The sequence below is a fragment of the Charadrius vociferus genome, unplaced genomic scaffold (assembly GCF_000708025.1).
Source record: "Charadrius vociferus isolate BGI_N301 unplaced genomic scaffold, ASM70802v2 scaffold32, whole genome shotgun sequence".
NCBI classification, from domain to species: domain Eukaryota; kingdom Metazoa; phylum Chordata; class Aves; order Charadriiformes; family Charadriidae; genus Charadrius; species Charadrius vociferus.
The window spans coordinates 7,240,139-7,252,301 of record NW_009647856.1 but is presented as its reverse complement, the minus strand read 5'-3'; the positions used below and the strand labels follow the sequence as shown (position 1 = coordinate 7,252,301).

The following is a 12,163-nucleotide window of genomic DNA, read 5'->3' as shown; positions in this document are numbered from 1 at the left end:
GTCTTCAGAGTACATTTTACACTTTGAAGCATTTTTGCCATTGGGAATAACAGAATCCTTAACTGAAGCAGAGAAGGTTTCTCACTCTTGTGTCAGTAAATAATACACTACTGAAAGCAAAAAAGCATGAAGTTAAGTTGGCACGTATCCATCTTTTGTACAGCACTCCACCTGCCTGGAGAGCAAGTGTGCTACAGCTGAGGCTTAAAGCAATGCTTTAGCAGAAGCCTCAGACAAAACCAGAGCTCACTGAACAGTTCCCTGGAGAATTTATAATCAAGTAAACCAAAGACAAAACCAAACAAACTGAAAATGACTTAACAAAACATTTCATAGCACTTCAAAAACAGAGTCAGACACAGACTCCAGATTTCCTGAGGTCAGGTCTCTGTCCACTTTTCTCTTCTAGATGATCTTTCCTCCCCTAGTTTTAGCCCAGATGTGCTGTATGATCCATCTGAAGGTTAAGTAGTTCATAATGTAGGACAATGATTCCGTGCATTGAAGCCACCCAATGCCCAGCAAGGTAACGAAGCATCAAAATTACTCTGCATTCACAGTAATAATGCCTAACCTAAAAGTATTATGCACGTAAATACACACACACAAATACACAGACAGAAAAACCCCAGCTTAAGCTTTACACTAGAATGTATATGAAGAAGAGCGATTCAAAATTCACAAGGACACACAACCCTTTACATAATTTGCAAACTAAATGAAAACATGACTTAGGAATATTCTTTTAAAATTCACAAGTAAGGCAAAAAGAAAAGCATAAATAGTTTTGCCAAATAAGTGACTTTAAAAGATATTGCACAGAAAGTTTTTAGTGTGAGCCTACATAAAGATGACACATTAATTATCCTGTGAATGGTATCCTGAAAATTGTAAAGATTCAAACACCGCTGACAGAAGACAGATAAACCTCAAACCAGCAGAGGTCAGGATATCATCAGGAGTATAACTGAGAGTCTAATACAGGAGCATTACTCTATGATTATGAAAAGACACTAGGTTTGCAATTTAACATTGATTCAATAAATACAGCTTCTATGCTGACATTTTGTCTGAGACAGCATGAATGCAACATGGGACAGAGAACAGAGACACCATTTTCCCCCAATAGTTCAAGGCACATTACAAAGCCACAGTGAATCAGAGCTTCAAAACACATATACCACAATAACTGCAAGCTGTCTAATATTTATGCTCATAGACTCACCAACCTGTTGTGTCTTTTTGATGGAAATGAAATGATATATACACTCACCGTGTTATTAAATGTAATGGAACACGGCAGGAAACTGCAACTATTTAAGGCTGCGTATGCAGAAATGCACACGAACCAATGCAAAGCAAAAGGGACTCAGAAGTTCCCTTTTTTCATGAGAAGTTCTTCTTACTAGCCCAATACTGAAGCTCAAAAAAATTCATTTTTAGAAACACTGCTGCTCTTAACACTCAGGGAGCTGAGCTGCCTTAGAAGAAATCACTCCATACGTCTTCCATGCACTCCACTGATTTGTGCAGCCAAGCGCGCTAACTTTAAACTTACAGCTTGAAATATTTCATCATTAGTTTTCTGATGATACAGGAGATCAATATGGACAAACAAGAAATATCTGATCTGGTTTTGGAGATAACAATGGGCCTGACAGTCCACGGGGAAATACCAGTAGTATCTAGGCCCAGACAAGCAGAAATTCAGTTCCCGATGATTTTAATTAAAGCGTTCCATGTTCTCAGAAAGCCAGTTCCCAAACTTCTCCTCCAGTATCCTCCCAGCACCAGAAGGATTTTTGGACTAGGGTGTGCACCAGCTGCTAACAGGTCTTGCACGTCCAAGAATACACCTGGCCCATCATCTGAACATTACAAGGGAGGTCACCACATTTCAGTGGCAGCCAGGATATTTGTCACCATTTACCGAACTAGAAAAGTACGCTACACTCCCCAGGGGACAGCAACGTACACCTCAGCATCAAAGCCACCTCCTCACTTGGACAAACCACCCACCCAGCTCAGCTGATGACAGCTCGTGACACAGAGACAATAGCTCTCGCTCTTTCAGGGCAGAGCCGGGTGTGACCTCTTACGTAGCTCCGTTTCCTTTACTAGGTCATATAATGGGTGAGGAAAACTCATGGCTCATTGCAACTATTAAACGTAAAATCACGTGGGCCCCAAAGGATCTGCGGGTGAGTTAACACAGCCTCAAGGACCAGAGTCCTTATGGGACTCAGAACATGTTTCTTTGGGAATGCAAATCACTAAAATGTTTCACCTCCTCCTTTCACAATGATTTATATTAAAAAAAGTCATAAATCTGTAAACATTTACTTCCTAGTCAAAAAACTGGAAGACACTGGACTTACCTTTTCTATCGCTACATCATGGACAGGAAGCTCCTCTGGACTGGAAACAAAGACAAAGTTCATATTACTCTTGGTTAATCTTGGCATAAAATCATTTCTGTATAGGTTATTACAAGTAATAATTTACAGTAGCAATACATAGTAATGAGTAAACAAGAATTCTGAACTTTAGAGAATTAAGACAATGGCACACAGGAACCCTTGGAATTTATTTTTTTAAACACAGTAAAACTCACAACATTTTAAGTACAGAACTACAGTTATTTCAATCTTAAACCTTCTAAATCAAAGTAGTTGCACAACTTCAAAAGACAAGGAAAGTTTTATTTTTTTTCTTTAGTAAAAGAACCCTGTGCTGTACAACTGAACTGAAACGTAAGTGAAATTTGTGTTTTGTTTATTCGACCATACTACTGTTAGCTGAAATACCCCGTAAGGTTTTCCTTCTTTACTACTGTGTCCTGTGAAAGGCATTGAGACTTTGCTTGACTTAGGAGATTTAAATTCCGTTTTCTCAAAACACTACAAAACTTGCTCTGATTAACAGGGAGAAGGTTGTAGAAAAAAACCCCAACAAAATCAGCTTTATTACTAGGTCTCTAATTAATATTACAAAATACATTCCTTTCACTTTTTAGCCAAGGCAGGTTATGAATTGAAAGCTTGAAAAGCAGCCTTTGAACAGATACATTTTCAGACTTTGTATTATTTTAGTTTCATTCTGAGGGCTCTATCTTGTGTTTTTCTTATCAAAGAAACTTGCGCTTTTCTTGTCAAAAGTAACTGGATGACTTTGATGCCGAATGAGCCTGCCTTCCTTTGCCTGCATCACCTGCAGCTTCTGAAAACATAGCAGCTCATCTGTAAGCAGCAAGGCTCCCTTTTTCTGCTCTACAGATCAGATAAATAACACACCCAACAAAAACCTTGTTTAAAAAGGGACTAAAAAGCAGGCACTGTGAAATCCTTTAAAAAAAAAGTTCCCACTGAGTCTTGATACTATGAAAAAAAATCCTCCCCACATCCTTATAGCTGTCTATAGCAGACATTAAAACCCACCGCTTTAGACCACTATCAAACCTGTGCAAGGGCAAAAGAAACCACTGGAGAAGGCTACAAAAGTAGTTTTTGCTCCAGCCAATGTAAGCACAGTCTGATGCAAAATGCTTAAATTATATTTGATCTCATTTATTTTATTTAAAAGATGCAGTTTCAAATTCAGAAGTTTTTTGAATAATCAAATTTGAATGACTTCATCTAATGGAAAAGCTTGCTCCAACCACCACCTTTTCAGAGACCACACACACAAGTCAAAGTTTCCAGTACACAGCCTAGAAACCAATTTCAAAACCAAAAAGAGTGCTCCTTTAGAACAGCATTACAAAAAGCATAATGCGTTCATTTAGAAGCAACTTCCAAGCATCTGAAAGTTTTCTTGACGTAAAACATCAAAATAAAAAAAAATCCGCTTAACATCTAACGCTCTAGAAATAGCCTATATTCAGTGCTGAGGTTGTAGGTGCTATAAAAATCATAATATCATACACATTCCCATATAACTAAATTAACAAACTGACAGTAAGCCCTTTGCATGCCAAATATCACCACAAAATTAAGCTCATTTGAACAGAATTAAAAAAAAAAAAAAAAACCTAAGCAAAGGGGAAGAAAAAAAATTTAATTTGATAATCTGCTTGAGTTTTTTTGTTGCTTCATTTGGTTTTAAGTACCAAGATTGCTAATTAAAATTTTCAATTCTTTAGCAACCCCTTCTTCTCTCCCCACACCAAATTTCTGAATAGCCTCCTCGGCTGCAGGCACTGCATACCCCCACCAGAAGCAGCAGTCTCACACAGCGAGACGAGCGCCCAGCCGCCTCATTCTTGTTGGCCCTACAAGATGATTCCAGCACCTGGCTGAGCGTACTGGAGAGGCTTCTTCCCCCAGTGTCTCCAGCAGCATGCAACGTACCCATCTGACACCTCCGCACCCCAACGGACTCGCACCGCACACAGCAACTCCGCTGCTCAACTGGTACCGCTTGGCAATTTATTTTCACATTTGCTAATCTGGCATGGAAGCTAAGCACACGAAAGATTAGTCAAATCTTATTTTCTCTCAAAGGAAGAATGAATCGCAACGATTTATTAAGGAATTGCTCTTTGCTAATTTTGCAAGTTACCACCGGTGTGCAAGCAAAAGTCATGGCTGAACCTACCGAGCAGTGGAAAGCGGCTCTTTTGCCCTGGGAAGCAGACACCATACTCCCTCGCTAAATTAATCCAGCAGCAAATTTATGACCACATTCCTCATTATTTTCTTAGCTGCACAGCTATGCACTAATACCACATACCTATAAGTTTTAAGCCCTGAAATTCCACAGGAGCGCATTAAGCCAGTCCCATGTTTTTATTCCCCGAGATGCTGCCGCGCAGAAGCTGAGGGAATCGCCCCGGGCTGCGCAGCAACTCACTGGACTGGAACGCAGGAGTTCCTGGAGATCTTCCTCTCAATTAACTAGATGGCACTAACTACGCCCATGTACTCACATACATAATACTCCAATCTATTCTGCAAATACAGAGGGAAAGGCATAGTGGGCAAACAAACTCTCTCCAACCCCCAAAGACATTTAAAATAAGTACATTTCCATTTAGTGTATGTGTTTTCTATATAGAAGCACCTTACAGATTTGGGGTTTTGTTCTAAAAAGGATTAGGTGGGATCAGACACAAAATCAATTAATGTCTATTAATCAATGTAAACTTATTGTACCTTCTTTTTTCCCTTTGTAATGATGAATCTTCCCCTTCCTTCCCCAGCCAATCTAATTTTGTTGTACCTTCATTATTTCTTTTAACATTGAATCTTCTCCCACTGTCCCTAGCCTATTTAAACTTGTATTTTTCGATGTTTTTATCTGTGTACTTCAAGTAATAAAGTGAAATAGTAAACAATATTGACATAATACAGCCACATCCAGCCCTAAGATGTCGGCTTTCCTTTAATAGGTCAAGCAATATTAATTTAGGGGATACAGAGAAGAGCAGGACTGATTAACGTAATTAGCTTGGAACCATGCAATACTTGATATCCAAAGAGGAGTCACAGATACAGCTTTTAACTGAACTCACGTAAATATGGTCTCACTTAGCAGAAATGAAATCTTAACACCCTATTGTCCACAATAAAGGAAGACCCAAACTAGGTAAATCCACCCATTTAATCAGACGGGAATCAAGAACCATCACATCTGGTATGTGCCTTTGCCCCAGGCATGACGACTCCAGCCTCCCACCCGCAGGCTGGACAGCCCAAGCTGCATCCTAATAGCAGCTCAAGGGCTCTGGCTGTCACCGCCAAGCAACTCTGGTGTTACAGCATTAAGAAAAAGGTCTGAAGATGATGTCTGCAGGTTCGGGAGCCACAAAACACTGGGGCTAAATCCTAACTGCAGTAACGAGCAGAGTTCACATGAACATGTGGTGGGTTTCCTACTAGAAGGCTCCTCAAAGAGTACTAGACTTCAAGTCTGACTGGAATTCAGGACCTCTGCCTGTGGTCCTCACTGGTGATGATCTGCAGCACCGGCCCAAAGTCTTCTTCCTATCTTTTTGTCTGGACTATTACCAACTTCTGGTGAGGATTTCATGCAAAGGAAAAGTGGCTTATAAGTTCAGAGAAACAGGATTTCATTTTGAAGAACAAGGACTTGATTGAAAATGCTTTTTTTATTAGATTGTAAGTGATGAATGGATTTTACATCTTTAGATCAACTATAATGGCCAACACAGGTTTTCATTATTTTTTCAAGATAACTTAAAAGAAATATTAATCTTAAATGCATACATATCTGACACTTCAGAACATTAAACATGCAGATCTATGGTTTTGACCATTCAGCTATGTGTTGTAATTAGCCTCCTCGAGTAACAGTGGTAGTTCAAATAAATTGAAAAGTCTCAGACTTACCAAGCTTACAGTCGCCTACCCACTGCTGCTGTTTAAATCAGTCGTCTTTAAACAGCACTTTGATATATTCACTCAATATAAACACAAGGAAAGACTTTCTCATTAGTCACTCAGATTTATTCTTTTCCTACATTCATATTTAAATCCCAAATATGTTCCCTACTGGCTCAAATCACAACATTTGCCTGCTTCTAGTTTGGCTTAAATAAATTTAAGAAGTGTAAAGGCTCCTCTATCATTTGCAGCTTCAGTTGAGGATGGAAGATGTTTAGTGCAATAATCAGCAGTCTTGATATGTTGATAACCCCAGAACTGTAAATTTCAGAGGATCAATTCAATTCTTCGCAGTTCCAAGTTGTATAAATCCTGACAATCAATTTTTCATTGGAAAAAACAAAGTGGCAAAAATTGACCATAAGACTATAAGTCTTCACCCCAAAGCTTACTTGCATGAAGAGCTGTTACATTCAAAATTTCTTTGTAAGCTGTATTTTCATTTCTCATAACTTCTATTTCAAAACACACCACTTGCTTAAAAACACTCTCTACTTGCTGTAGTCTTTCTTATCGCAGAATAAGCCAGTGCACTGTGAAGAACTTTCTGGTCCCTCATCCTGAAACATGTTGCAGGAATAATTGTGATATGTGTAAGTGATCATTTAATTTTTTAAAAAAAAGTCAATTAAATTCAATATTCCTGTATTATTGAATTCACTGTAACATGACTTACTAAAAAACTTGAATCCTCATAAAACCTGTGGTGCAGTCCATATACAAAATAATCACTCAAACTATTTCTCAATTATATTCTCATGCTCTCCTCAAAGTACTACTAAGTGCAATAGCATCACCTGCTGTTGCATGCACATTTTAACTGAAAAGTATCTTAAAATCATAGTTGGTGTCACATATTAAATGCAATATGGGAGAAGTTTCTTGCAAAACACTTATCCTCATGGTCTCATTGACTTAATCATGAGGAAATTGGTGTTACACTTTCAGATTTTCATTTGTGATGCAACATGAAGTGTTCAAATCCATGAGGAAAACATACTTGCCACTACCCAGGAGAATTATTTTGAAGGAAATCTTTAAAAAAAAAAAAATAGCCATTTGTATCATTTTGAAACTTCTATGATCAAGGCGTTTGTAAGTGAAACATCCACAAAAACATTAGTAAGGCATGAAACTCAAAAGCAAGTGTGTCATTAAATAAATTCATGAAGAGCTATCATGCACAGGTAAGGCATGAGAGGAAAGGGAAGAATTCAGTTGACAGATATCTGAACAAGAAAAGCTTTAGTACAAATGGAGTTGTTTTGCTGTACAATATAGAACTCAGATTGTTGAGTAAGAAATTGCAACAACATTTCAGCACTGAAATGTATTAGGAAAAAATAAATCTTCCCAAGTATGAACAATTTTTAGGTATGCAATTTGTCAGAAGTAAGTTGTAGGAGTCTATAGCTTTACTAGACAAAAAATTAGTATCTTCACACTAGGAAACCAATTATACAAGAATAAACACACTGACTAGGTGCGCTCTTAGGTCTGCCTCCCTTTCAGTGTCCGATACAGGGCACATTAAAACTGTCAAAGCAGTACACAGTATTATGGATAGTTACAACAGTGCTTTGCAACAGAATGACACTTTATTTTATATATATACACACACATATTGTTTCCAGGTAGCTTTTATTGCCCCCTGTCATATAACACTGTCCAAACCACAACATACGCATACTGATCTTTGTTCTAAAGTTAGCTGACAAGTGCTTCACAATCATTTTATAGAAGAGAAAACAAATAAGACTAATTGTGTAATTCACAGGACACACGACACTGTTACTTATAATGACTATTCTTACATCTGCATGATGTCACAAGGTGGGCTACAAAGCAAACTTTTCTGAGGTCAACTGAGAAAACTCCTTAACCATTTAAGTAGAGATAAAACAATATTTCAATATCATGCCTTTCTTTAAACCTATGTTTAAGTTATTCTACTCTTTAAAGCACAAATCTAAAGCACAACTTAGTATTGAATTCAGATCCTTTAGTCCAAACAACTTAATTTTCAGAAGAATTGCAATTATGAATGATTGCTTTAATCTTCTAACCTTTGGAGGGAAATTAAAGCCAATAGTGTCATTTTCAAAACCAGTAATACATGGAAAAGATTTCTGAAGCTACTGAGGGGAAAGTAAGGAAACTGGTTTTTAAACTAAATGATGGTTTTTCCACAGATAAAATTCTATGGATCGCTTCTTTCCATTACACATTTTACTAATAAAATTCACAATTTTGATTGTGTGTCTATCAAAATAATTGGAGCTCTGCTACTGTAATCATCCACTTTGAATTTTCACCGAATAACCTCTGCACAGCATGGGGGCGGTGACTACAGCAGATTAAAAAACAGCTTTCACAAGTTTTGTTAAAATTCATAAGCAAGCCAAAGCAATTAATTAACATACGGGATAAGCCAATGTGATATTCCACAATATAATTATCAGGAAACATGCTGCAAGAAGGAAGCTAATGCTGGCAAACGATTGGATCACATGTGATTTTGTGACTAGGTTTTAATTACAATTATTTGTGGATTCTGTGGATGTTGATGCCAATATGGACAGCACAGTGCCATGAACCTGTAGCTCCTGTCCAGAAAGTCTCAAGTAATGCACAGTCTCAGAGACAAGATAAAATAAAATCAGAAGATTTATCAAATTCAATTAAATCTCAAAGGGGTGACTTCTTAGGAAAGTACTTTCCTGCTTGGGAGAAGGTAACTTCACTGTAAAGCTTTTATTGCCAATTTAAAAATGATCGAGAAATTCCTAGCAAAAAATACCTGTATTCCCACTGCCACATGTAAAAAACATGTTTTGTTGAGTCTTTATTAGACTCAACATGTCTAAAGACATGTTCTATATGCAAACTTCAAAGTTTTCCCAGCTTGTAATCAGCAAACCTTTGAGAAAATCTATAATCTACATAACTGAGTACAACATTTCTAGTGATTTCTAATGTCACTTTAATTGAACATAAACACTGAAGTAAAAAAAAAAAAGTCTTCTCAGAATTGCATTCTAGAGTGTCTTTTAAAAAGATAAAAATTAGTCTAAGCTACCTGAAAACTCTCAAGTGGCTAAAAGACAAATGAAAAAGAATGAATCTCTTGCTTCTGATTTACATTTGGTATATAAATGTATAAAAATTCCAAGATTTTTTTCCTTAAGCATATATATATACAGATTGCTTTTAAGTACTGCTTTAAGGTTAGTTACTGTACAGATCACTTACATGATATATTAATAGCGATCCAGGACTCACATGTTGGCAGCTTCATCTGTATTAAAATTCATGTGCTATGCAAAGAGTATTCCTACACAAATTAACTAAGAAGTAGCATTCCAGCAATATATATTTGTTCACTGCTGAAGCTCAATGCTTTATGTACCTACACTTACTTCTTTATGAAATAATCTTTCTCAGTCTAACATTCCATTTTTGTAGGTCTTTCACTTGGGTGGAGAGTAGCAGCATCTTCGCACTTCTAAAAACTGTTTCTCCAGACCTCTTTCAACACTCTTCATAATCAGTGTCAGCGAAGCACCTCAAACCAGGACACATGCTCTGGCCATTCCCTATATTCAGTTACTTTAATCTTCTATAAATGCTAAATATAGTGGGAAATACATGTGGTAATAATGATTATGTTAAATCCTTACATTTTAGGGCTTAAGCAGTAACTCAAAACCGCTTTATGTATGTTGCATAAATTAAATCATATATTACCATATTCAACCATTTTTTCAGTTCTGCTACCCAACAGCTCTTTTCATAAAAGGGAGTAGCTCATGAATTCCTAGTACACAGTGGGTGATCTTTTACTCAAATCAAGTAGCAGCAGCTGTTAACAAAACCACACTGTTTGTCCTTAGTTGGCAGAATTATCCTGCAGCTTACTTACATGTTTGCAATCAAATCTACAGGATTGCATTCACTTCATTTCTTTCTGTATCTGCAGAGGATTGCTGAAGTGACAGCCTGGACTAACTCAGCTGAAAGAATGGATTTAAAATTCAAAATTCAACTCTAGTCCTAAGAATAAGCTAAAGAAATGGGTACAATTTGTGACACTGGTTTAGGAAAAAAAAAATCCATACTATTCTGAATAATAGCAAATAACAACAGAACATTCCTTCCCTCCATGGGAAGAACCTGCGTGAATGTAGGAGATTAGCAGAAGAACCATACGCTAGGATCATCATGGTAACAAAGGAGGAAAAATAATAATAAAGAAAATCAAAAACTCTTTCAAATTATTCTTAACAAAAAAAAAAACACCAACAAAACAACAACTTTCATTAAGATGAACAAAATTGAGAGGAACATCTTAAATGCTTTTGTAAAGGTACGGAAATTAGCAGCCCAAACCAGAGAAAAAATTATTGGTAACTTCCAGGCATACGTTGCAACCATGACAGCACAGCACACTGGCAAAGCCACTTATTTTCCATTGGAAGCTAAAATTAACTAGACAAAAATACAGCTGAGAAAGATACACCTGAAATCCTGCTACTCTCCTTTTGTGGCTATAAATACCAATCCAAGAGGTAGGTTCTTCAGCTGTTGTTAGAACCACAGGTGGTTGGCTTCTTCTCTTCAAACAGGTGACTTCAAGCCTTGCATAAAATGAGTTGATTCAGGGTTCAAACAGCCTCCTTAGCTTTGAGGTTCTAAAGCAAGCCTATCTCAGAGGACCTAGCCAGAACCAGAAGACAGACACTTCTTCCTTCTCAAGTTCTACCACCAAGAACACAAGTGGTGTGCAAATACTGTAAGATCCTATATGACTGTGAAGCTCAAGGTGATCATCTTGGAGAGAAAGTCTGGTTCCTCTCCCTTCTGCTAGGTCTGGTTTAGACAATTTCCATGGAACAGCTTTTGAATAAATGACCCCTTTTGCCATCAGGCTGGCAAAAAAAAGACTGCTTTAAATAGCAAACATGAGGAAAAATGGACAGCAGAAGAGTTCCATATAGCAACCAAAACACTTTCTAAAGAAACATTTCTGATCACATGCTATTGCAAAACAAGACATTAAGTTAAGGAAGCAGCTACTGCAAATTACCATACGCATCTCATGCTTTTAGAAATAAGTTCAAATGCATCAATGCAAAGAAAAGGATCACAATGCAACCACCACTGTAACTGGAGACGAATGCAGAGATCAAAGTTCACTGTCCATCATGGAAGCAGAGCTGTAAACTAAAAGAGTCAGAATGGACAACTACCAAGTAAAATTTACAGCAAGTCCAATGTACTCTTCCATTGTCAGTGATGTTTAAATAAAGTTGCCTATTTACCTTGGTCTCTGAAAGGTCTGTCTCTGAAACTTAACCCTGTCACTTCACAATTGCGTAGTAGGCAGAGATTTGTTTCAACTCATCAGGAGTTCCATAACTGATAAATAGTAAAATCTCTAAAACCTCTTCATTAATCATAGAATTGTCTAGGTTGGAAGGGACCATTAAGATCATCAAGTCCAACCATCAACCTAACAGACAGTGATAAGGTCTCCCCTCAGCCTCCTTTTCTCTAGGCTAAACAACCCCAGTTCCCTCAGCTGCTCCTGACCCCTGACTTGTTCTCCAGACCCCTCACCAGCTTTGTTGCTGTTCTCTGGGCACACTCCAGCACCTCCGTGTCTTTCTTGTAGTGAGGGGCCCAAAACTGAACACAGTACTCGAGGTGGGGCCTCACCAGCATTGAGTACAGTGGGACAATCACTTCTCTAGCCCTGC

General features: G+C 37.7%; 1 protein-coding gene across 1 annotated transcript in view; it reads right to left on the bottom strand.

The window, feature by feature from the left end:
- The window catches only part of USP6NL (USP6 N-terminal like), a 119,606-nt gene that overhangs the window by 45,895 nt on the left and 61,548 nt on the right, over nt 1-12,163 (bottom strand). The window contains exon 4 of the mRNA XM_009882950.1: nt 2,379-2,418. Coding sequence (XP_009881252.1) covers nt 2,379-2,418 — 40 coding nt within the window. The remainder of the gene's footprint in view (nt 1-2,378; nt 2,419-12,163) is intronic.